The sequence below is a fragment of the Mustela putorius genome, unplaced genomic scaffold (assembly GCF_011764305.1).
Source record: "Mustela putorius furo isolate JIRA1106 unplaced genomic scaffold, ASM1176430v1.1 tig00003867_pilon_pilon_pilon, whole genome shotgun sequence".
Taxonomy (NCBI): domain Eukaryota; kingdom Metazoa; phylum Chordata; class Mammalia; order Carnivora; family Mustelidae; genus Mustela; species Mustela putorius.
In genome coordinates this window covers 7,373,650-7,399,608 of record NW_025422019.1, presented here as the reverse complement: position 1 = coordinate 7,399,608, position 25,959 = coordinate 7,373,650, and the positions used below count along the sequence as shown (strand labels likewise).

At 41.4% G+C, this 25,959-nt stretch overlaps 1 protein-coding gene across 14 annotated transcripts in view; it reads right to left on the bottom strand.

Annotated features, from left to right (window-relative positions):
* Nucleotides 1-25,959, bottom strand: part of CLASP1 (cytoplasmic linker associated protein 1) — a 271,909-nt gene that overhangs the window by 89,227 nt on the left and 156,723 nt on the right. For 8 of the 14 annotated variants that reach the window (XM_013060079.2, XM_013060078.2, XM_045066557.1 and 5 more), the window contains exons 14-20: nucleotides 25,703-25,773; nucleotides 21,784-21,843; nucleotides 14,421-14,498; nucleotides 12,520-12,687; nucleotides 11,848-11,897; nucleotides 10,831-11,001; nucleotides 8,978-9,025 (exon numbers count right to left, since the gene is read on the bottom strand). In XM_013060079.2, the coding sequence (XP_012915533.1) occupies nucleotides 8,978-9,025; nucleotides 10,831-11,001; nucleotides 11,848-11,897; nucleotides 12,520-12,687; nucleotides 14,421-14,498; nucleotides 21,784-21,843; nucleotides 25,703-25,773 (646 nt within the window). Of the gene's footprint in view, nucleotides 1-8,474; nucleotides 8,499-8,977; nucleotides 9,026-10,830; nucleotides 11,002-11,847; nucleotides 11,898-12,519; nucleotides 12,688-14,420; nucleotides 14,499-21,783; nucleotides 21,844-25,702; nucleotides 25,774-25,959 lie in introns of all 14 variants that reach the window. The other 6 variants (XM_004759781.3, XM_013060083.2, XM_004759783.3 and 3 more) reach the window with 2 other exon arrangements.

Sequence of the window (25,959 nt, the reverse complement as noted above, 5' to 3'; positions counted from 1 at the left end):
CAGATTCCAAATGTCCAAAAATTTAACAAATGGCTGTCATGAAAAAGCTCAAGACAGCTCCAGCACACCACTGCTGCAAACCAATAAAAAATGGACAAAAGCTAGGAAAAGAGTTAACAGACAATAGAAATAGCTCTTGAGCATATGAGATATTGTTCGGCCTCACTCAGTAAGAAAATTAAAATGATATTAAGAATGCCATTTATCAGACAAAAAAAAAAAAGAATGCCATTTATCGATCACATATCAGAGTGGCAAAAATCCAAGAATATGCTGATAGTCTAGTGTGTAGGAAAAGAGGCACTGTCATTGGTGCTGGGAGTGGAAATTAGTACAGCCTCTATAAAAAGTTATTTGGCAATATCTACCACAATTAAAAATGCATGCACTTTTTAATCCAGCAATTCCATTTTAGTTTATGCAACCGATATACGTGCACCCATACAAAATGATAGTATATAAGAGGTTATATTCATGGCAGCATTGTTTATAATAACAAAACTCTGCAAATAATCCCAGTGTCTATCAAAATGGGGCTGGCTGAGTAAGGTAATCCACATAGTGGAATGCCATACGGTGATAATCAAGAATGAGAATGCCCTCTCTAACCTAATATGGAAGGATCTTACGATACATTAAGTAAAAATCACCAAGATGCAGAATGGTATGTATAAATATGCTATCTTTTAGGTTTTAAGAATGGGAGAAAATATGATTTTTATATTGCTTTTATATGCCAAGAAACTCTTGATAGAAAAGAAACTAAAAGTTGTTAGACTGGCGTGGAAGGGAAAGAAGTGGTAACTAGGCAAATGAAGAGATAAGACTGTGTACCTCCTACTATCTTTGAGCTTTGAACTACATGAATGTGCTACATATTCAGAAATTTATATATACATATGTATATTTTTCAGACACATGAAAGTTCTTAGTTTATTAATCCTCTCATAAAAAATCTGCACAATCCCCACAGTCACCACAAAATCTTTACTCCTTCTGTTGTCCCATCTCCAGCTCACTTCTTTTTGCCAGCACCAACAATGGTTTTTAGAATCCCTGACTTTCTTCATTCTGTTCTTGCATTCCTTTCATTGTTTTATTGATGACTTTTTTCTTCTCATATAGGCCACATCTTGCAAATCTGTGTCTGGCTTCATTTTTCTCTGCATATTCCAAGGAATCATAAATCATGTGAAAGCCCACTGTCTTGCCACAACCAAAATGGGTTCTGATTCCAAATACAAAGATGACATCGGATGTGGTCTGATATATTTTTGACTAGTTTCCCCAAATTTCTGTCTTAGGTACCATTGCCTTTCTGGGATGAAGAACATCAGTGACCTTCTGTTCCATTGAAATAGTTGGTCGGTCATGGAACTTCCTGGTCTGGATAGTTACTATGTCATTCATGATGGTGACTGAGCCTCAAACAGCCAGGGAGGAAAAGAGCTAGAAGTTTATATTTTTGTAGATCACTCACTACACAAAGGTGAATTTGCAAATGCTTTTCAGTGTACTTTGAGGCTATTTTTCTTTTTTTTTAAGATTTTATTTACCCATTAGACAGAGATCACAAGTAGGCAGAGAGGCTGGCAGGAAGAGAGGAGGAAGCAGGTTCCCTGCAGAGCAAAGAGCCCGATGTGAGGTCTCGATCCCAGGACCCTGGGATCATGACCCGAGCTGAAGACAGAGGCTTTAACCCAGGCGCCCCAGACGCTATTTTTATCAAAATCATTAAAATTCAGTATGATTACATCTTTGTGATCTAATCATTTTTATTATATAGCAATCCTCTTTGTCTCAAAGTAAAGGTTTTTCCTTATTTTTTGTTATTACTAGATTTTTTTAGATTTTTAAAAATTTATTTAGAGAGAGAGAGAATGAGAGATCATGAGAGGGGGGTCAGAGGGAGAAGCAGACTCCCTGCTGAGCAAGGAGCCTGATGTAGGACTCAATCCTGGGACTCCAGGATCATGACCTGCGCCAAAGACAGTCACCTAACCAACTGAGCCACCCAGGAGCCCCAGTAACAGATTTTCAACAGCTTCCTTTTATTTTGCAGCTCTTATCCTTTGTCTTTTATTCTATCTGCAGCCTTATCTTTTAAAAGGCTTGTCCCTTTAAATTTCACATAGCTGGATCTTTAAAAACAATCGAGTCTAATAGTCTATTTTAACTGCAAAGTTTAGCTCATGTGAGCTTATTTTTACCATCTTATATCACACTTATTTGTCTTTTCATTTTCCTTTTAGCCTCTTCTGTTTCCTTCTTTTGTCTTACTTTTTTAAGGTTATGCTTTACTATCTTTTACGGTCTCATAAATTAAAATAACATTATTAAAAACACAGCTTCGGTGAAATCATACTTTTGGGAAAACGGGAGTTTGAAAACCTCTTATTTTTTGTATGTGTTTGAACTTTATTTTTTTTTATTATGTTATGTTAGTCACCATACAGTACTTCATTAGTTTTTGATGTAGTGTTCCAATTTATTATTTGCAGAGAACATTCAGCACTCTTCCCATGTGCCCTCTTTAATACCCCTCTCTTTTTAAACTGAACTTTTCATTTTGAGATAACTGTAGATGCTGATGCATCTATAAGATGGAAGAGGGAGCCTGTGCACTCCTTACCCAGATTCCCTGTATGATAGCATCTTTAAAAACTGCAGTGCAAAATGAGCAGCAGGACATGGATGGTGATATGCTCCATCTATCTTACCCAGAGAGATTTCCCCAGTTTTATTTGTACGTAAACTCTAGCTTTCCTTTGTGGGTAGTCGCTTTGTCTTTCTGGCTGCTTTAATACGTTCTTTTTCAGTCTGTGGTATTCTGCCATTTCACCATTTGTCTGTCTTGCTTGGGATTTGCTGGGTTATTGGAGTTTGTGGGTTCGAGTCTTTGATTAATTCTGGAGAATTCCCAGCCATCACCTCTTCAAATACTGTCTGCCCCATTCTCTCTTTGTTAAATGTCTGCACCACCTTCCACATAACTTTGTATCTGTCATATTTCAACTCTACCCTTCGCACTGTACTCTGGACAGTACTTTCCTGTCTTGAATTCATGAATTCTCTTATGCTACAATGATACTGCTGCTCAATTTACCCACTGAGTTCATTTTAATAGTTTGCTGTATTTTCATTTCTAGAAGATCCATTTATTCTTCAAAATCTACCTGGTCATTCTTTATAGTCTCTTATTCCTTTGCTGGTCTTCCCAAAATTTCTTTTTATTTCTTTAAATATTAAGACAATGAAATGATTCCTTTTCTTGGAACTTTATAGAAATTCTTTAAGATCCAAACTGAAGTTGTATTCCAACGAGGATTTATGTTGGCTTCTGCTAGCGTCTTGTGGGCATAAGCAATCCACAACCACTTTAATATGATTTATCTATTTGGGTTTTCAGACCACAAAGTGTAAATTCTGATCCAAAAACTACATAAAAGTGCAATTTATGGTTGCAAATTCTGAGGGAAGATTATTGCCCCCCTCTACCCAGTATCAAGGTTGAGAAATGGGCAAAAATTCCCTCCTAGTTTAGTGGACTTAACTTTCTGTTCCTCAGTCATGATCAGGTCTTGGGTAGGCTCCACTTTACCTCTTGTCCTTCATAACCTGCATACCCATCAAAGGAAATGCCCAACATCATCTCAGACATTCAGACAAAAATCTCAGGCTGCAAACCACATTTCCCCCCTCTTGCTAGGGTTCCTGTTTCTGCTTAGGTCGGGAGATGTGTAGGTTCATGGCTTTTATCCCAGATCAGTGATGTGTTCTCAATGAGGAGGGTGGTCAGTCAGACTACTGAATTCTACATATTGCTAAAAATGCAAGCTTATTTCTTTTAAGCATTTAACTGTAATAATTTCATATTACATAAAAGACGCTGAAGTCTTGAAGGATTAAATGCATTTGTATTCTTTTCCTCTGCTGTTCTCACTCATTATAGATGTAATCACCAATTATGAGCTCACATTTGACATGTTTTAATCTGTGGGAATCCTGAGGAACCAGATTTGAGTGCCTTCCTTTATATAAGTTCACTGCTCCTGTCCAGCACGCTTGGGGGCTATAAGCCCAGACCACTTTAATTCACCAGGCTGGGGTTTCCCAGACACCACAGATAACGAGAACTAAAACCACAGTTCAGTGAGTAGAGAGCTCAGTTACAAATGAGGCAAGATTGGTTTTTCCCCTCTGGCTAGGACAAAGTTAAGAGATACCATGTCAACCTGAAGATAAAGAGCTTTTGTTCCTAGTCTACCCTTTCATGGATCTATAGCAGTTAGACAATGCCAGCTCAATGCCAACCTTACCTCTGACCTGGGGGGAACACAACAGCTTCTTTCTTCTCTGCCACAGGGACTCACATGAGTCACTAAGACCTCAGGGCACCCTTAAAATCAATTTTGGGGTGTTAAAAGGGTCTCTGTTGTGTTGTATTCAGATATAGCTTTCTTTTGTAAGGAGAGGGTTTATTAATTTGGTGAACCTCATGTTTTTTGAGTGCCATTATGTTTGTTTGTTTGTTTTTCAAAATTTATTTATTTGACAGACAAGAGATCACAAGCAGACAGAGGCAGACAGAGAGAGAGGAAGGGAAGCAGGCTTCCCGCTGAGCAGAGAGCACCATGCAGGGCTCTATCCCAGGACCCTGAGATCATGACCCGATCTGAAGGCTGAGGCTTTAACCCACTGAGCCACCCAGGCGCCCCGCCATTATATGTTTTAAAGAAATGATATAAAATACTCCATGGTCTTTAAGAAAAACAAAATCTACTCAACAAATGCAACAGAGTAAAAATATACTTCAGTTCTATATTATGACCTGTTACTAACATTCATATTCACTCATACTGTGTTACGACAGAGATAGAAAGTAGACATGACAAAAAAAAAAAGGGTATATAAGAGAAATAGAAACATGAGGTATTAGAGAACTAACCAACAGGAAAAAAAAAAAAAATTCTGGAGATGGAAAAGCAACAAACACACCCATCCAAAGAAAAGCAGACCCAGAAGAAAACAAAGAGCTGAAAGAGAACAGCCTTTGACTTTCACAGAATGAAGACAGAACATCCATATTGAGTAGCTTTTTAAAAGAGCTCCTGAAGAATTTCTCTCAACCACACCACCATTCTTCTAGAAGAGCCCTCAAAATAGGAAATGAAACCTATGTACCCAGTTTAACTTGTAGGTCTGGTTTTCCTACATTCAATCTAAGGCAATTTTTTAAAAAAATCACTTATCAGACAGCCTCATGCCACTAGGGTTTCTGTCCCCTTATGTTTCGGAATTTCAGGCAATTCTCAATTTAGAGGTTATAAAGATTAACTGGTCTTGTATGTAAATCTCCATTCATCACACTGGAGCCTTTTGGCATACGTATCTGCTTTACAAATTCATGGCTTCAGGGCACAAATAAACCAACCTCTACTCATAGGTGGCAATTTTGATAAAACCAAAATCTAAGCAGTCGAACCCTTATAAATTCTGTTACCTACAAGTATCATTCCCCCAAAGGAAATTTTCCTCATGTTTTTTAAAGATAAAACTAAAAGAACCTTAATACTCTTTTACTCCGACAGACACCTATTTTTTTTTTCACTGTGTAAGAAAAGTCAGTCATTTAAAATTCAGAGCTCTTGGATAAATATGTAGCAATACCAAATGTTTTATGTACCAGTAAAAGTGAACTAAAATCTAAGTTCCTTCCCCTGAAGAGCAGACAAGGCTATATGGTTATCTTGATTTTGTAATCTCAAAACCATCTTTGACTTAATAATGTATGATCATCTATGCTCTGATGTGATCAGTAGGTCATCAGCTCCCATGGGTCACTCAAGCCCAGTAACCCTTCATTTAAAATTATGTGTTCCAGGAAAAAATATGAATAGGGCATTTCCTAAACCATACTAACTAAAAATCCTGAGTATTAGATGGGACTCAAAGCCGAAGCATCCCATCACAGACTTTCCACGAGCAGCAGAACCAACAACATAAATGCGTCCTTCTAAATCCCCCCAAATTACACAAAGATAACCTGGAAATAAACTTTCGTCCACAAGATGAGTTTCTATGGGTTCTTCGCAAAAAAGTATTTTCTGACTAGTTGTAAATGTAAACAAGGCTATTTGTTGGGTATGATAAAGAAACTCCCACATGAGATGTATTTGCTCCATACCTCCACTAATGAAGTGGCCAGAATTCAAATGTGAATTTTGAATTTAGAGCATCCAACGACTGATTCCCAGTCATATCTCTGTCTCCTACTGATGAAAGCACCTGTCTCTTCTGGTCTCAGGAAGTAGACAGGAAAATGCTTCCCAAGATTATTACTATTAACAAATTTTTAAAAGGCCCGTAAGGATTCCAAAACTTCAGACAGGAAACTCAGGACCACATGGTATTTACTCTTTCCTGAGAGTCATGATGTTTCATGCCTTTTTCTAAGAACTGTGTGTGGCTTTTCCAAGCAGGGCTAGGTTTCACCGCCTCACAGCCAGAGGGTGCTAGGTGTGTTGGAGCAGGCAGTCCCCCGCACTCTGTCCCTTCCCTCTCGTGGGCACCGAGGGCCGAAGGCCTGATGTCCCGCCCCTGCCAGCCTGCGTGCCCCTGGACGCAGGGAACAAGGCTCACCGGCTCCCTTCACTAAGGCTGTCTTCCTGTCTTCCATGGGATTCTGAACCTGATACAACGAAAGGGCCCCATCTCATTCTCCCACCTTCCCTATGGCAAAAACTAGAAAGAGATGCCTCATCCCTGGTCTCTGGCACAGTAATTGGGTAGGCAATCTTCTGACCTTGCTCTGCACTGGTAAGAAAAAAACTGATAAAAAGAAAGAAAGGTGAAAAATTCCCAGCGCTGGGGAAAACAGCAGGCTGATTTCAACTCTGTCACATAAGCGTATGAAATTCAAGCATCTGGAAAAAAAAAAACAATCTCCCTCGGACCATCCTCCCATTCCATCTACATTCCAGAATTCCACACTCCACTCCTCTTTCATCCAGGTTGAAGAAATAACGTAGGATCATTTCTTTGGGAAGGAGAAATGTACAATTACTTGTTATGTGCTAAAAAATGCAGGAAATCACACCCAGCCCCAAGAGTCTGCTACTCTCAGGAAGGAGATCCTCATTGTGACAGGCTTCTTGTCCATTTTTCATTTGGGGAACTTTTCACTTCTCACATTTGTCCACCCCGAAGAATCACCCTGCAGGGCTTACTGAAAATTCAGATTCTACTGTTCCTTCCAAACTTAATCAGGATTTCAGGAGGAAGGACCCAGGACTCTGTTCCTTTAGCAAGCTGCAAGTAATTCTTGTGATGAGGTTCAATTCGAAGAACAAAGACCTTGAGGTTATGCTCATCCTTTAAAAAAAACTCCATTCCTAACTTTTCCTTAAGGAGGTACCCTGAGGAAGTAGTGTATCGATTAAAAGTACCATGAACTGCATGTATAAAGAAAGCACCAGTCCACTTTGCAGGCTACCTTTTTAGAACAGCTAAATAATGTATGCAAGTTAACAAGCGGCTTCTAATTGTTACATCATTACGGTGAGGGTTTGTGGGTCTAAGCCACTGAAGCAGATGAGGTTCCTCTAAATTTCAGTTACTTGAGGCATTATCCTGCTTTCCAGCCAGACTGTGCAAAGGGATAGTCTCGTCTCGTCTAGCATGTGCTAATGAAAGATCTGTACAAACTGATATGATTAGGTCTGAAAGTCAAAAGAGAATGTACAATCAGGAAGAATTTCTGGAGAATGGCATAAAAAGAAACCACAGTGGATCTGGAGGCGTGTTTTTCTTTCTCCATGCTAGATCCTGTGTATAGCGCCAAACACAGCACATGGAATGCATTTAATACACAGCCGGCAAGCAGAAGAACAAGGGTCGATAGATGAATGGGGTACGTGTCAGGGACACAAATAAAAATGATATCGTATAATTCAGTAGCATCTTTAGGGAAGAGAAAAGCATTGTTTAAAATTTCTGTATATTACCTGAAACTGTTACCAGCCTTTCACCTAAATAATGACACTGAATTTATTTTCAAAACAGGAAAGGCAAATCCTGAGAGGCCCACAGAAGTACAAAAGTAAAGAGAAAGAAAAAGAGTTACAAAGGGAATGCTTGGGGAGTAACAAAATCTGAGACGAGCAGCCCACAGGACGGCAGCACACAAAGTCTTGGCGATGCTCCTGGCCGGGGTGGGCTGGGCGCCGGAAACCACATATAGCACACGTTGAGTGACAAAATCACCAGAACCATGACAGAACAAGGGAGGAAAGGAGAACTCAGGTCAAGGAAAGGCAAAGAGCCGGGGAAACAGAACAAAGAAGAGTGGGAGGAACGTGCAACGTGTCATGCAGGGACCTCGGTGAGGACGAGTGGGCACCAGGCAACACTCAGTGAGCACAGAGGACAGGTAAAGGCGAGACACACCTCAATCACAGAAACAAACCGCTTACCCTCCGCTTTAGTGGAAGTACCGTCTTTAAGCAAATTAAAAAACAAGGGAAGGGATAACAGGGAACAGTTAGTAACAGTAAAAAAATTAAAAAGCAGAATGTTATTAGCTACTAAAAAAGCAAAAGTACAATTTAAAATAAAACTAAAAAAGAAACAAGTTCAACAGCAAAGCAGATTCTGAAGCGAATAAGTGTGCCTTGTATTAAAATCAGCTTTAGTATAATGTGGCTTTTGGCTTTTGGAAAACAAAACGAAACATGGCAACCCAGGGTAGCCCCTTGGTTGATAAGGTGTTGATTTTCTGTTTTAGCCAACCCTCATCCTCTTCAGAGTTTCTTTCTCATAGAACCAAGTACCAGCAGTGTGAGGGGGAGAAACCAAACACTAAAGTACTGAAGAGTCACCCAAAGAACAGAGGCGAGTAGGAAGCTGACAGAAGCTGGCTCTAGCAATGATGCCTATCCCAACTACAAAGAGCAGCAGAAGCTGTACAGCGGGGTACCTGCGTCAAGGCCTACGGACTCCGTATCTTCCCTCACGTGTCTGGACTCTAGAAGTTCGGAAAAGGATTGTCAGCTTCGATGCTACACTTCTGTACAGATGTAACATGCCACCCCAAGTAGTAATCGTAACAATTCCTCAGTAGGATTATGTTAAATTTCTGGGGGTTTTGTTGTTTTGTGGTTCAAAACATGAGGCAAGCAGGGGGAGTCACTCTCTTGGGAGAGAATGGACTATTCCAGTCTTGTGATAAGAAGAGCTAAGGCGGGGCTGAAAATTTATCCTCAGGGTTTTAAGAGGTCAATTCTGTATCATCAGGCCAAAAGACCTCAGTACTGTTACAAGTACCGGGAGGAAGTCTACATGGTTCCTATTAAAATATCCCAAATACGCACAAAGAAACAAAAACTACTGAGTACTCTAAAAGATGAGTTTTACTCAAATTTTCAAGCGATGAAACAAATACTGATGACAAACACTCAAGGCGGATCACATGTATTGAAACATGGGGTACATACTCAGAACTGACTGAAAGCAAAAAAAGCTACTCTACCCAGGAGAGAGTCATACTGACTTCCCCCTTACTCCACGACTACCTACCAATCTAACGTCCTAACACTCTGGGGTGATGCCACAGTACTAAAATGCTAGAAAGCAAGAACACTCAGTGGGTTTTTTAATCAAAAGGTACCTGTGTCTGAGGTATCTCCCTAGAGAAAATAAGAATGACTTAACTGACTTGATGTTCCAGAACACAGGCCTTTCTCACTGTAATGGTCCTAGCACAATCTGGTTTTCTTTCACCTTACAGGACAATAGTTTACAAAGGACTTTTATATCCATTCATTGATCCTTCACATGTGTCTGAGCTGGGTGACTATTACCACAACTAATTAGGTGGAAAAACCAGCTTCAGAGACTACAAGGCCCATTCAAGGCCACCAAGCTAATCAGTGGGAGGCCCGTAATCACCTCTCGGTGCTCTCTCACTCGGCTTCCATGCTCAGAACATTAGTTTCAGAAATGACTTCGGAACTGGTTTGTAAACCACATAAGTGATTCAGTCTCAATGTTCCATGAAGCTTAAGCTGTATGTATTCAATTTCCATAAAATGCAAAATAAAACCCATCCAGCAAAGTCCGCAGATTTTGGCTTGAATGATTTTGCTCTAACAAAAATAAAATATAACCAGTGATCAGCCTCACATACGGGTGTTCAGTTGTCTGTGGAAAAACTGACATTCCATTCTGTCAGATATGAACTGTTTTAAAAATAGTTTTTTAAAAATCCTTTGGCCATTGTTAAAGTACACTGTCCTCCCAAGGTGACAAATGCAAGACCAACCCTGTTCTATGGAATCCACCACATTTCTCTAGAGATGCCCCCTGCTGGGGTCCCTGCACCCCACACCTGTGCCACCCCAGTCGTATTCTTAATTTGGGATACACCTAACTACAACAGTCTTTGGTGACTCCCTCACTAAACCCTCTGACTCTGCCCCACCAATGGCACGAGGGGGTAAAAGCCAGTTTGGCAATATGGGAGGTGGTGCAGGTGCTGGCCGGGCTGCCACAAAGGGAGAAGTGAAGCTGAAGGATGTGACACACTGTGTGTGAGCCCACAGGTACTTACTCGTCACTAAAAGGGACGATGCTCCAGAGAAAGGGAACACTCAACAAAGGGTGGCTGGGAATCAGCAGTAAACACACAGAGCTACTTATACTTAAATATCAGCTCTGGAACAGTAAAATCTCAGTGATTGTGTTTTATAATTTGTTAAATAAATCTGAGCAGGGCTAACTGTAATCTCTAACAGCAGAGCTGTAGGAGGAAGGAGGTGGGAGTCTGGTTACCTAAGGATGCGTATGACCCAGGAGGCAAGGCCGCTGCAGAGCTGAAAGGCGTAGCGCCCGAGGCCGAAGACACCTTAGACTTGGCACTGGCTGCTGCATTCACGTCAATATCACTTCGAGACCGCTGGAGGGACCCAGTCGTTGACACGGATTTGGTACTAACTGTAGAAGCTTGAGTGATAAGGAAGGAAACATCAGTAGGGACTACACTAGAATTGTAAACATGCATTGTTAAAATTTGTTTTGCTCTTCTTAAGTTTTCTTCTTCTTTTTTCTTTCTTTTAAAAGTAAGCTCCCTGCCCAGCATGGAGCCCAACGTGGGGCTTGAATTCACATCCCTAAGATCAAGACCTGAGTTGAAATCAAGAGCTGGGATACTTAACTGAGTCAGAGTAAAGAAGTTAAGCTTCTTTAGCAAGTTTTAACAAAGGCTGGGGTGCATAAGCAATGACACGCTGTATCTCCTGGTCACTGAAGACAGTTCAGCCAGCGCTGAAGGAAATTAAGTGACTACAGCCAACATACCCATTCCATTTGTTTTCTTGTAACCAAAGACTATAAACCCCAAAGCAACGGCCCCTCTTTTTGGTTAATGTGAGGAGTGAGGTAATGAAAAAGCACGCACATCTGGCCAGTCTCTCACCCTGTGCCTGCTTAGGCACCCTGACTCCAATTACCCTCCTGCTCTCTGGGAACATTCTACTCTCCCACCTCTAATAGCCATCACACTGCTGCTGCTGCTGCTCGAGGCGTCACCAGCTGTCCTCACTCTCCTGTTCAGTAACCGGAACAAGTGGAAAGGTCCCAGGGCTGCATTTCTACACATGTTCCTCACCGCTCTGGGCCGCTAGGGCAGCAGAGCTGTGCTGGGCACAACCAGAGCACCAACAGCAGAAGGCTCTGCAAACCTGAAAGGCCCCTGAAAGCAGGGGACTGGCTGCCAGTGGCGGAGCAGCCGCCGCTGCACAGAAACAGAGGCTGCCCCAAGATGGCCATCACCATGGCACTCAGTCTTACCTCTAGAGGTGGTGCTTCCAGTAGGACTTCTTTTGGCAGAGAGCGGTCGGCTGAAAATAAACGTACATGCATGTTAGTTATTATCAAATGTGCGCTCTGCCGTGTTCACACAAGTATAGTCAACAGCAGGAAACTACGGTAACGAAGGAATTATTTCAGAGTCTTCTGCATTTCTAGGGTAATTGGGACCACAATCTTATAAACCCCTGACGTCAAAGCTTTAACATTCTATTTCAGACTATCTTCCAAACATCTAGAGAGAAGTCCTAACTCAAGACAGAAGTTAGAAATCAGAGTGAGGACGATAATACATTTACTCACAGATTTCTAACACCCTCCCCCTTTCCAGACTCGTCTCCAAGTGAACACTCATATTCTCCTAGAAGACCCTGTGAATAATTCACTTATTTCACTCCAAGCCTGTCTTCTAGGCCTACCTTATGAATTTAGCTCAACACTACTTACTGCTGAGACCGAGGCCGCCTTTTCCTTACCATTCTCCACAGCATCTTACCTAGGAGCAGAGCCCATCTGAACAAAGGGGGGGACTAGAACAGGCACGTACACATTAAAAAACAAAAACAAAAAAAACACAGCTGGAATTTGTGTCATGTAGCAAATCCTTCCATACAAACTCTCCCACGAATGAAAAAGGATGGCTAAAGTGCTTACTTCAGACTCTCCTGAGAGCTGGAGGATGAGCGGTCAGACTGCGGCAGAGACACGATGCTGTCGGAGTTCTTCAGGTGGGACTGCAGGGCCTTTTGGTAGGAGGACTCGAGGGTGTGGTACAGGTGCTCTGCTTCTCTGCTGAAGTGACTGTGAAAACCCCAGTAGCACCTAGGGGAGACACGCAGTGTGCTACAGTCAGGATTGCACAGGGCTCCCACCGAACTCCGTGGCCCCCCACGCAAGGTGGTCAAGGACTGCGCTCTGTGGTTCAGCGCCCCTAGAAGCAGCACCAGGTGAGGGAGGGTGGACAAAGGCAGCCTGGGATGGACCCTGACCACACTGTACTGGCTCTTCTGACACGGGGCAAGTTCCTGGGCTTCTCTGCATCTCATTCTCCCCTATAAAATGGAAACTAAAGGGCCTAACTTGCAAGACTGGGGAGCTTTCGGGACAGTGGAGCTAAAATGTCCAGAACTAGGTTCACAATACGGACAGGGCTCATCCATGGCAGCTTTTATAAAAGTGATTTGACACTCATCAATCAGAAGTATTTACAGGCGCCTCAGACAACATGCACAAGAGAGGCACAAAGATGTTCTGAGCTACTTGAAATTTGTATTGCAGGCATGACAAGAGAACTAGAAAAAATTGGGAAGAGGAAGAATGCATACGAGAATATAAACAGCCTATGTATGTCACTGCCAAGTCTATTCCTAAGAGTTGTGAGCAACTAACTACGTCACTCGTTTTGGTAGGAACTAGCTGAGCTGGTAAGCTCTCGAGTGTTTCAGTGAGGTCCTCCGAAAGCCTCAGAAATCAGGGGAATAGGAGCACCTGGGTGGCTCAGTGGGTTAAGTCACTGCCTTCGGCTCAGGTCATGATCCCAGAGTCCTGGGATCGAGTCCCGCATCGGGCTCTCTGCTCAGCGGGGAGCCTGCTTCCTCCTCTCTCTCTCTGCTTGCCTCTCTGCCTACTTGTTATCTCTCTCTCTGTCAAATAAATAAATTAAAAAAAAAAAAAAAGAAATCAGGGGAATAGAATTTAATGGAGAGAGCAGTCCAAGAGCCACAGGGATCTGGTCTGGAGGTACCGCTGCCACTAAGTGAGATGTTAATATTCCAGGTGAGTGAGAAAAGAGGCTACCTGTGTCTGATACAAGAGCCGGTCTTTATGAAAGCACAGATCACTCACAGCACTCCTCCACACACGGCCCAAGACGGCCTAAGTCTCAGCATCTGACTCCTGGCGTTTACAGTCACAGTGACAAAATTATTCCCAGGAGGCACGGAATGCATGGTCACTGCCTTGTGACCGAAGCGTGACCCGCCTGATGGCAGAAGTGCTTTGCGAGTGGCCTGGCAACTGCAAGTCAGCACTGCAGGAATGAGCTCTGCAGGAATCCCCAGCATCTCCTCAACCCGCCTGCCCCTCACCACCTGCACACCTTCCCTGGCAGCCACCTGAAACCTGCAAAGAGACCGTCACAGGGGAAGGATCTCTGGGACTGCGATTTCTCCCAGGAAAGCAAAAGGTCCCTTTGGATTATGACCTGGCTCCTAACAGAGCCTCATGAGGAAGAAAATATGCTGAGTGTGCACACAAATGCTTTTCTGATTCACATAATCATTTGTCATAAATTTAAAAATGAGCATGCTGTTGCATCCCTCAGTCCTGTTTATATTCACATACTATCGGTCAGTCTTTCAGGCCTGGGCACCTGAACCTTCTAATCAAAAATGCAGAGAAATAGCATGCCATGGCCTTTTGAGGTCATATTTCAAAGTCACCATCAATGAAACATATTCATGCAGTTTAATGAGTTTTTAATAACACAATCTAAATAACACCTGAAACTTAAAAAGAGTGAATTTAAACACAAGTGGTGTACAGTTAATACTTACTTTCTGGCTTCTATCCTTGCTTCAGAATCCGCATCATGTATTCCCTTCTTTATTGTTTCGGCTAATACTGATATATGTCTAGACATTCAGAAGAGAAAGCAGTAACAATCATTACCATGTAGTCTTAAGTGGATAAAAACAAGTGTGAGAACTTCAGACTGGCACTTGTGCCCAGTGAGTCAACCAACACGCAGCTGAGACATCTGAGCTCCCTTCCCTGCCACTCTCCTAACTTCTACCTCTGTCCCAGGGTCCCCCTGCCCTCCACCAGCTGCCCCCACCTAAGTACCCCAAGTTTTTAAGATAATGGCTGAGTCTTCTTACTTCATACTTATTTAGCTCAACTTTTTAGCAACCCAAGGAACAAGGCTACAAGGCTCTACCTTTCCATGGCGGGGAGTAGTTTCTACGGAAATTATGAGGTAATAATCATCAGAATGCTGCAGAGGCTACCTGCATCACATTTCTGTAACTATACATAATGTTTTTTTCAAGTACTGCTATGCAACATGAACAAATTTATAAAATCATGTCACAATTTTATAAATAGCTGTTCTCTTTAGTTTATGTTCTGCCCTGGCTGAGAGCAAGTTATTAAAGTGTCTCTTTGAATGTTTAACAGATTTTTAAGAAAAGAGAGAAGGCTGCAATGAGTTAGTCTCACAGAACAAATAAGTTACCATCTTATGGCCCGCTCAGTCTTTGCCTCATTCCTTCATTCAGTAACAGTTTAGCGTGTACCCGCTAAGAGGCAGATGTTGAGCGAGGAGGGGAATGGATAAATACACGAGGCTATGTGTGAGTTCTTAACACATGACTGTTCTACTCGTGTCCTCACATTAAACCCCCCTTCCATTTTCCACCTCTAAATTCCAAAATTATCACCAAATAAAGAGGATACAATAACCAAGAGATAAAAGAATGCATGACTATCTTGTAGATTCGAGGTATTTGCAGATGAAAATTTTACCTCCAGGAGGAATGGCTTTGTGTACTCTCTGCCCCCTGCAGTATGGAATGGGACTCCCAAAAGTACTTCGTTAAAATGTCACTAATAAAATGATTAGTATGCTGTACAGCTTCTCAGAATATGTAACATTCAAAACTGGGTGGCACACCACCATCATCTAGCTCTCCAATTTTAACTCACCAGGAATAATAGGCACCTCTAATTCAAAAGAACTAAAAACGGCAAAGAATGAATCTTTAAATTAAGAGACATCCTTCTTCAAGAATTCTCCCACAATCCTACCTTTCACCATGATGATGTGAAACGTACCAACACCAACCTAAATAAAGAGAAAACTGCTGACTTTCTGATACTGGGAGATCAAAAAGAACTGTGAGATGAGTGAAACTCCTTTAAGGATCTAAGAGTTATACCTGGCCTGCCAAGAGCAGCTTGGAACATCTTCCTGGTTGGAATGGACGAATGTCGGGCGCCAGGATGAGAGTCGAGAATTAATTGTGGATGACTTCGGGGGAAGATGGCAGAGTAGGAGGCCCCTAAACTCATCTCCTCCCACAGATACAACTAGGTATCACCTGCATCAGTGTAAATGACCCAGAAACATCTGAAGATTAGCAGACCAGACTCTGCACACCTAAATGTAGAAAAGGCCACACTGAAGAAGGCAGGGAGCACACAGATGGGGTAGGGAGCTAAACAAGCCCACAAACTTTCTATAGGAGAGAGAAATACTGGGGACGCACAGAGGGGAGAGGATCAAACCCTCACACCAAGCACCCCAGGCATGGGGAACCCACATGAATGCCAGAAGGGCATAATTTTGTGAGGTCTTACAATCAGCAGAGCTTAACACTTTAAAACTTTAAAATCTGTAGGAGGGAAATAGGAAACTGAGTCCCCATGCTTAAAGAACACAACAAACAACCCCTTGGAGATACTGTAATAGAAGCAGCACTTGGAAAAACACCTGCGGTATACACAAGGGAGCTTGCTTTACTCACATCAGAGCATGAGCCAGAGGGGTGGGGATTCTGGGGAAACTTCACCAGGGACAAAGGAGCTGGTGGACACCATTTCCCTGCTCCACCCTCTGCCCAGACACATGAACACCTGTAGGAACAAGCTCCATGCCAACACTTTCCACCTATCTTGGTAACAGTATGCCTGCCTTCTCCTGCGGACATAACCCCTCAGGCCAGGCCTTGGATCCAGATTTCCGCCAGAGCAGACCCACGCAAAACTTAACACTGCCTGCACTGTGGGTCCCTCTCCCCTCTAACAGATCCTTGGCCGAAGCACATCCAAACCAGTGCCACAGGCTTGGCTGGGATGGACTGGCCCCTCTGCAAAGTGACCCCTGACTTGGGGAGATAACCACCCACCCCAGCCGGACTGTGGCCCCAGCAGCGGACTGGATCCAGATAGCAGCTCTAACTGTAGGCACCACCTACCAACGAAAGCTTCTCAGGGCATAGCAGAAAGAAAGTCCCAGCAGTCTGGTGCTACTGCATCTCTGGCAAATGCCTGATATGAATGTGACTCAAGCCCAGGACGGCCCAGACTGGCTCCCTAACAACATGGGTACCCAATGCTGCCCACAACAGGCAGAGCCACTGCGGATGACTGGACTGAACGAAAAAGTGGCTCAGCCACAACAGCAGGGCACATGCAACTCACATGGAGACCCCCCTGCAAGTGCCAGTTTGGGTGAACAGGGGACACCACCCTGCAGGGCACTATGGACCTCTTCTTCATAAGGCAGGAGGCAGAGCAGACTTTCCTAACACACAGAAACAGACACAGAGTTAGACAAAGTGAGAAGAAAGAGGAATATTTCCCAGTGTAAGAAAAGGAAAAAATCAGAGCAAGAGACCTAAGCAAAATGGAGATAAGCAATATGCTTGATTGAGAATTCGAAGGAATGATCATAAACATACTCACTGGACTTTAAAAAAATTGTGGAGGACCCCAGTAAGAACCTTAATAAAGAGACAGAAAACATTTAAAAAAGCCAATCAGAGATGAAGAACTCCATAACTAAATTAAAAATACCATAGATGGAATAAACAATAGACTAGAGAAGTAGAATGGATCAGCAACTGGAGGACAGAATAATGGGAAGCAATCAAACTGAAGAGGAGAAAGGAAAAAAAAAAAACAAAAAATGAAAACAGACCTAGGGAATTCAGCAACACCATCAAGCACAGTAACACTTGCTATATGTTATACGTTATCCCAGGAGAGATAGGGAGAGAAAGGAGGGGCAGAAAATTTACTTGAAGAATAGCTGAAAACTTCCCAAATCTGGGGAAGAAAACAGAAATCCAGATCCAGGAGACACTGAGAGCTCCCAACAAAAACAACAAAAGGAGGTCCACACCAAGACACAGTAATTAAAATAGCAAAACATAGTGATAAAGAGAGAATTTTTAAAGCAGTAAAAGAAAATAGTTACATAGAAAGGAAACTCCTTAAGGCTATCAGCTGATTTTTCAGAAACTTTATGGCCAGAGGGGAGTAGCATGATGTATTCAAAGTGCTGGGGGTGGGAGGGAACCCTTTAGCCAAGAATATTCTCTTTCCTCTTCTGAAAGATAGCCTTGTAAAGAGTTTTCCAGACAAATCAAAGTTAAAGAAATTCATAACCCCCAAACCAGCCCTATATGTTAAAGTGGGCTCACTAAGTGGAAAGGAAAGGCCATAAGCAGGAGTAAAAAAAGGAGGAAGCATAAAAGCAGTAAAATTAAGTATAGCTATAAAAATCAGTCAAAGGATTCACAAGTTAAAAGGATATAAAGTATGACACCATATACCTAAAATGTGGAAAGAGATGAATAATGGGTTCAAACTTAAGCAACCATCAACTTTAGATGCCATATGCATAAAATGGCATATGTAAATTAAAAAACAGTAATACATATACAAAAAAAAAGAGAGAGAGAGAAAGAAAACCAAGTATACCACTAAAGAAAGTCAGCAAACCATGAGAGAAGAGAGTTAGAACGGAAAGGAACAGAGAAAAACCACATAAACAACTGTAAAATAAATAACAAGATGGCAGTAAGTACCTACCTATCAGTAACTACTCTGAATGTAAATGGACTGAGCCCTCCAATCCAACGACACAGGGTAACAGAATGGATAAAAACCAAGACCCATTTATATGCTGCCTACAGGAGACTCAGAGCTAAAGACACAACATACATATTGATAGTGAAGGGGCAGAAGAGCATCTACCATGCAAATGGAAGTGAGAAGAAAGCCGGAACAGCAACACTTATAAAAGAGAAAATAGGACTTTCAAACAGTATACAATCTGGGGCACGTGGGCGGCTCAGTCAGTTAAGCATCTGACTCTTGGGTTTTGGTCAGGTCATGATCTCAGCGTTGTGGGATTGAGCCTCACATCAGATACTGTGCTGAGCATGAAACCTGCTTGCAATTCTCTCTCCCTCTCTCCCTGTACTACCCCCACTCGTACTCTCTTTCTAAATAAATAATCTTTCAAAACAAAACAAAACAAAAGGCAGTATACAATCATAAAGGGACTAATCCAACAAGAAGATGTAACAACTGTAAATGTTCACGGACCCAAAATGGGAGCATCCCAATATATAAAACAGCTAATAAGAAACAAAGACAAGTAATCGATAGTAATATAATAACAAGGGACTTTAACAACCCATTTACATCAATGGATAGATCATCCAAAGAGAAAACCAACAAGGCAACAGTGACTTTTAATATCATATTGAACCAGAAGGCTCTAACATATATTCAGAACATTCCATTCTAAAATAACAAAATACACATTTTTTTTCAAGTGCATACACAACATTCTCCAGAATATACCACATATTAGGCCACAAAACAAGTCTCAATGAATTGAAAAAGATCAAACTCCTACTATGACTATGCATCTTTTCCAACCATAACATTATGAAATCAGAAATCAACCACAATAAAAATTGGGAAAGACTGCAAATAAATGGAAGTTATATAACGTGCTCCTAAACAATGAGTGGGTCAAACACAAAATCAAAGAGGAAATAAAAAAAATACATGGAGACAAATGAAAATGAAAATACAACAGTCCAGAATCTTTGGGCTGCAGTACAAGCTGGTCTAGGAGAGAAGTTTGTAGAATATAGGTCTACCTCAAGAAGCAAGAAAAAATAGGCAAAGGGAGAAAGAGACTCCCCACTGAAGCAGGACCCAGGACCCTGAGATCACAACCTGAGCCGAAGGCAGATGCTTAACCAACTGAGCCACCCTGGCGCCCCAAGAACAAATATTGTTAAAATGTCCACACTACCCAAAGCAATCTCTATGTTTAATGCAATCCCTATCAAAATATCAACACAGCATTTTTCACAGAACTAGAACAAATAATCTTAAAATTTGTACGGAACCACAAAATCCCCAAATAAGCAGAGTAATCTTGAAAAAGAACAACTAAACTAGAGGTATCACAATTCCAGATTTCGAGATATACTACATAAAGCTGTAATACTCAAAACAGTGTGGTACTGGCACAAAAATTATCACATAGATCAATGCACAATAGAGAGCCCAGAAATAATTCCATGATCATGTGGTCAATTAATCTTCGACAAAGGAGGCAAGAATACACAACAGGAAGAGACAGTCTCTTCAACAAATGGTGCTGGGGAAACTGGTCAGCTACATGCAAAAGAATGAAACTGGACCAATTCCTCACAGCATACACAAAAATAAACCCAAAACGGATTAAGGACTAGGGAATCCGGGTGACTTAGTCAGTTAAGCTCAAGTCATGATCTCAGGGTTGTGAGACAGAGCCCCATGTCAGACTTCACACTGAGCATGGAGCCTGCTTAAGATTTTCTTTCTCATTCTCTCTCTCTCCCTATTCCTCTTCACCTCTCCCTCTCCCCTGTGTGTGTGCATGTCTCTCTCTCTCTCTCTCTCTCCCTCTTGATAAAAAGAAAAACATCCAAAAAACGGATTAAGGACCTAAATAGGAGACCTGGAACCATAAAAATTCTAGAAGAGAACACAGGCAATAACTGTTGGCATTGGCTGTAACAACATATTTCTAGATGTCTCTTGAAGCAAGGTAAACAAAAGCAAAAATCAACTCTTGGGTAATATCAAAATAAAAAGCTTCTGCATACAAAGGAAACTGTCAACAAAATCAAAAGACAATCTACCAAATGGGAGATGATATTTACAAGTGACATATTCAATAAAAGCTTAGTATTCAAAATATATAAAGAACTGCTACAGCTCAAATACCCTCCCAAAAAAGAATAATCCAATTAAAAAATGGAGAGAAGATGTGAACAGACATTTCTCCAAAACAGACATTCAGATGGCCAAAAGACACATAAAAAGAAGCTCAACATCACTCATCAACAAGGAAATGAAAATCAAAACCACAATGAGATACCACTTTACACCTGTCAGAATGGCTAAAATCAAAAACACAAGAAACAACAGGTGTTAGCAAGGATGTGGAGAAATAGGAATGCTCATGCACCGTTGGTGGGAATGCAAACTGTGCAGCCACTGCAGAAAACAATATGAAGGTTCCTCAAAACATTAAAAACAGAAATACCATACAATCTAGTAATTCCACTACTGGATATTTACCCAAAAGCTATACAAACACTAATTCAAATAGATACATACACCCCTATATTTATTGCTGCATTATTTAGAATAGTCAAATTATGGAAGCGATGAATGGATAAAGATGTCGAATAGATACACAATGGAGTATTACTCAGCCATAAAAACAAATGAAATCTTCCCATTTGCAACAACAGGGATGGAGCTAGAGCGTATTATGCTAAGTGAAATGTCAGTCACAGAAAGATAAATACCATATGATTTTACTCATACGTGGACTTTAAGAAACAAAGAAAATGGTCAACTAAAAAACAGACTCTTAACTACAGAGAACAAACTGATGGTTACTAAAGGGAAGGGGCATGGGGGGGATGGGTAAAACAGGTGAAAGGGATTAAGAATTCACTTACTGAGTGAATTAGTCAGATGAGCACTGACTAATGTACAGACTTACTAAATCACTATGCTTTACACCTAAAATAACATGGCAGGTTATCTATATTGGAGTTAAAAACTAATTTAAAGAAAAGGTTAATTGCGGCTTTTAGCTGACATGGTGTACATCTGTCCACATCTCTAGGCACACTAAAACTGCAATCAATGAAATTCACTAAACGTTTCTGCCAATATTATGAGCCTCACGAAGTAACAGATGTAGTCGTGCAAACAAATGCTTAGACTCCTTCCATTCTTATAAAAAGCAGGTTGGGCCATTTGTCAAGGCATTAAATCTCAAAATTCATTTCAGAGAGGAAATAAACCTGCAAATCAAATGCTTACCGTTCCAGTGAATGTGTCTGCCACTCTTGTAAAAGTAAATCTAAAAATTCAAAACAGCGCCTAAAAAGTGTAAAGGAAATATAGGTAACTCAGTCATTTTTATGTTAGTGAAAACAAAAGCTTTTTTTAATTCCCACACTACTTTTTAGACCTGTTAAATTTCTTCTAATTATTAGGATTCAAAAAATGGAATATACAGTTGGAATCAGCATTGACTAAAAACCCAAGCAAGTAAAAGTAATTTAGCAACTATGGTGATCAGAAAAGAAAAATTATATAGATTATTTTATATATTTATATATATATATATATATATATATATATATATAAATATACACACACACACACAAATTTTATATGTATTATATATGTAATTATATAGATATAAGAGGATATAAAAGTTCCCCTCAAATCAGAAACTGGAGCTTCGTGGCAACATTACTGAAAGGGCCTATTGCTGTCCTTTGTTTTTATACTACCTCAAATAATATGTTAAAATAGGACATACATAAGCAAAAAAGATCAGCGCATATTATTACAGAACCAGGGAATTGGTCTTTGCACTAATTTCACAGAATGCCTTGTGCAAAAAAGGGGGAAAAAAGTCCTGAAAAACAAAGTGCTTTCCAAATTTTCCCAAGAAGATCCCAGGTAGTGCTTAAAATAGATTTTTCTCTAACTACTCCTCTAATTCCCTCTTCAATCTTTCAACCTCCTTTCTTGTCAAGCCGTTTCACTTTTGTAATCTTTCTTGGCCTGATTTGTGCAGTGAAACAATTCTGGTCTCATCTCCTTTGGATTACATCACCACTTCGAGTTCTACCTCTTTATAACTTTCCAGAAGTCCAGGCTGTTTATCCTTGTGGCAGTAAATCTTCATAGTCTTAGAAACTTACTCAAGGAAACAAACCAGAGGGTAATTTTTCTCTAATGACCAGACTTGCATTCCCATGGTCCTCCCAATTCAAAACATCATAATCCATATAATTAATTACTCAATAAATCTTTAATAAACCCTAACCCTACCCTAGATGGTACGGATAACAATGGGAACCAAGACATACACCATCAAGCAAGAAACACAAGGAACAGTTCCCATGTGCCAGAAATACAAGGGGGCTCTTCTTAGAAACACACAGGAGAGCTATCCAACCCAGTCCTAGGACTGGCAACAGGGTGCACGTGTGCCCGTGCGTTGAGAGTTGGTTGTGAAACAGACTTTCTCCAAGGAGAGACACTGACCCACACCCACACTCTCTCCTCTGTCATTCTCCTCACCCAGCCTCAACCGAGGCCGTGTTTATTCTACCTTCTTCCTCATGTCATTTCCTGGGCTGATTTTTGTCTTTTTTTAAGAAATATGTGTGCTTTGTTTGTTTATCTATCTCTTAGTGAATAAAGCCATCTTTGGTGCTAATTCTGGTCTTAAATGTGTGTTAGCTTGTTCAAAAATATGCCCTGTAAGTTAGGTTTTATTTTCTACTTTTTAGACGAACATACAAAGAAGCAGTATCAATACTGGCATTGTTTAACACATCAATATTTAAACACATCAGGTTAGAACTTGTCTCTTTACCTACTCCTACTCATCATTCAAAATGCAACTCAGTTTTCAACTTGTCTATGAAGCATCGTAGGAATATATTAGCTGGCTTTAATCACTGCTCTCTGAATTTCTAAATTCCCAATACAGGTATTATAATTCACTCTTACGTTGCTTTGCATGATTGTTTTTTAATCTCCCCATCTAAACGATCAACTTCTCAAAGACAGAGAGACTGTGCAGTCCAGTTCTTATAAATTCTACAAAGCAGAGCTAGGTACTGGCTGAGTACATCAGAGCCAGAGCACTGCCTGGGTGCCACTGCCCTCTTTGGTTCTCTTTACGTCTCTGAAGGTACTTCTTCCAGCATGAAGATGCATGGTTCTGACCGATGCAGACCCTGACTAATATAAGAAGAGCAATCTGAAAGGGACTCAGAAAGGGGTAAAAGGGGTGACATTTCTCTTGCCATAGTGGATGCAAGTTACCAGTCATTTAGCACCAGAAGCCAGAACTGTTAAATTCTGGGGACTGAATGGTGTTGCCCCAAAATTTGTATGTTGAAGCCCAACTGCCCAATAGGGGCCCAATAGATGGGGCCTTCAGTAGGTAATTAGATTCACATGAGGTCATGAAAATGGGGCTGTAATGATGGGGCTGGTGCCCCTCTAAGAAGAAACCCCTGAGAGCATGCTCTTTGTGTCTCTATCTCTGCCCTGTGAAGACACAGTGAGAAGGCAGCCACCTGCAGATGACCCTCATTAGAATTCAACCATGCTGAACTCAACCACACTGGTACCCTCATCTCAGACTTCCAGCCCCAGAACTGTGAGAAAATCCATTTCTGTTGTTTAAGCCACCCAGTGTGTGGTATTTTGTTATGGCAGCCAGAGCTGACTAATACACTAAACATTCTGTAACATTCTACAGGATGTAGAACAGAGGAACTCGGCCTAATACACTCTGAATTTCTCTTGGAAAACCTAAAACGATAGTGACAATAGCAGCGGCAGCAGCAAAATCTAATAATGAGTGTCACTTATTAAGGTCGCACAAAGTGTCAAACCCTGCTATCCAATTACTGGGCCCACGGAACAGCTCTGCCTCTGTGGAAGTACTCTCATTCCAAGCAAGTCAAATTAGCCAGTGGGAAGAGGTAATGCTTCGGTTGCAGTCTGCCAGGTTCTGAAGTTCACTACCATCCCTCTCCCCTGCTGAGCTCACACACTCATCTCCGGAAGCAGCAGCGAAACTGGAGGTAAAGGCAGACCACATTCCTCAGAGACATACAAGCAAGCCGTTAGATATTAAGCTTTTTTTTCCAGTGAAAGGTGCCAATTCCTTCCTTCCTAGTTTTATAAAGGTGGAGACTCCCCTTTCTCCTTCGTGACTTCCACAGAGCTGTGAGTAAGATGGATGGAGGCCGCCTCAGGAGTAACAGGCATCCCTACCTGTGGAAACATGGTGGGACCTAGGGGACATGCCAGGAAAGGAGGGCAACGGTGGGCAGCGACTGTACGCTGTGCTCCAAGCTTAGAGTGAAGGGCTCTTTCACTGGGCTGGGATCAGACAACAAACTCCAGGAATGTAAGCAGGAGGCTGCTGTCCAAGCCAGCCATTAACTTACTCTATATTACCTGATATGGTCCACCGAGCGGCTTCAACAGTGTTCCCCAATCCCCTTAAAATCTACACTAAACTATTCTAACTTTTCTTAGGAAGAGGGGGCACAGACTTTATAACAGACTCTCAAGAACTACAGATTCCAGTGAGCAGAGGTCTTATTCCTCGCCTGTGAACTAGGGATGCTCATCTGGACCAGGGAACAAAGACCTAGCTAGCTAACCAGGTGGTATCTCCTGGTACTTGGTGTTGGGTCAGGATTCAGAACCCCAGAAATCACTGTTGGAAGCTGGAAATAACATACATCACCTACTACCGACAGTAATATTAAATAGATGCCATTAATTTTTATAATGTTCTTTTTCTTGCATGCAGTTACTGCTTTTATTCAGAGAAGGGTACACCAATGATTTAGAGAGACTGAGAAAAAATGTACACCACCCGCTCCCATTAACTCACATACACACACAGACACAGATTCTCTGTCTCCCGCCCTTCTCTCGCACACACGCATGCTCTCTCTCTCTCTCTCTCTCACACACAACACACACATATACACACGAATAATAGAGGCTGTCCAAATTTATCTTTCAGACTATTCAGATCATGATCCCTCAATCCAAACTATTTATTACAATGATCTGAAATAAAATTTAAAACTTCAAACATGAATGTTTCCACGGAGGCAAATTTGGAATTTGTTTTGGTTTTTAAACCATTCAAAAATAATGAGGACGCTATTTAAAAATTTACCTTCTAACTGCGACAGACTTAGAGGTACAGTTGCTTGTTATGACAGGTATTAGCCTAGGGATGTGTGTGTGCTGCAGAAAAGAACAAAAACAGAGGTGAACACTTGGAAATACAAAAATAAAATAAAACTAAGACAACCACCACACTTCCTTATTCAACTACCTAAAGCACATGTATTTAGATTAGAATTTCACTGGATATTGCCAAAGGCCATGCCAACATTACAGAACCTCAACAGACCACCCAATGACATATAA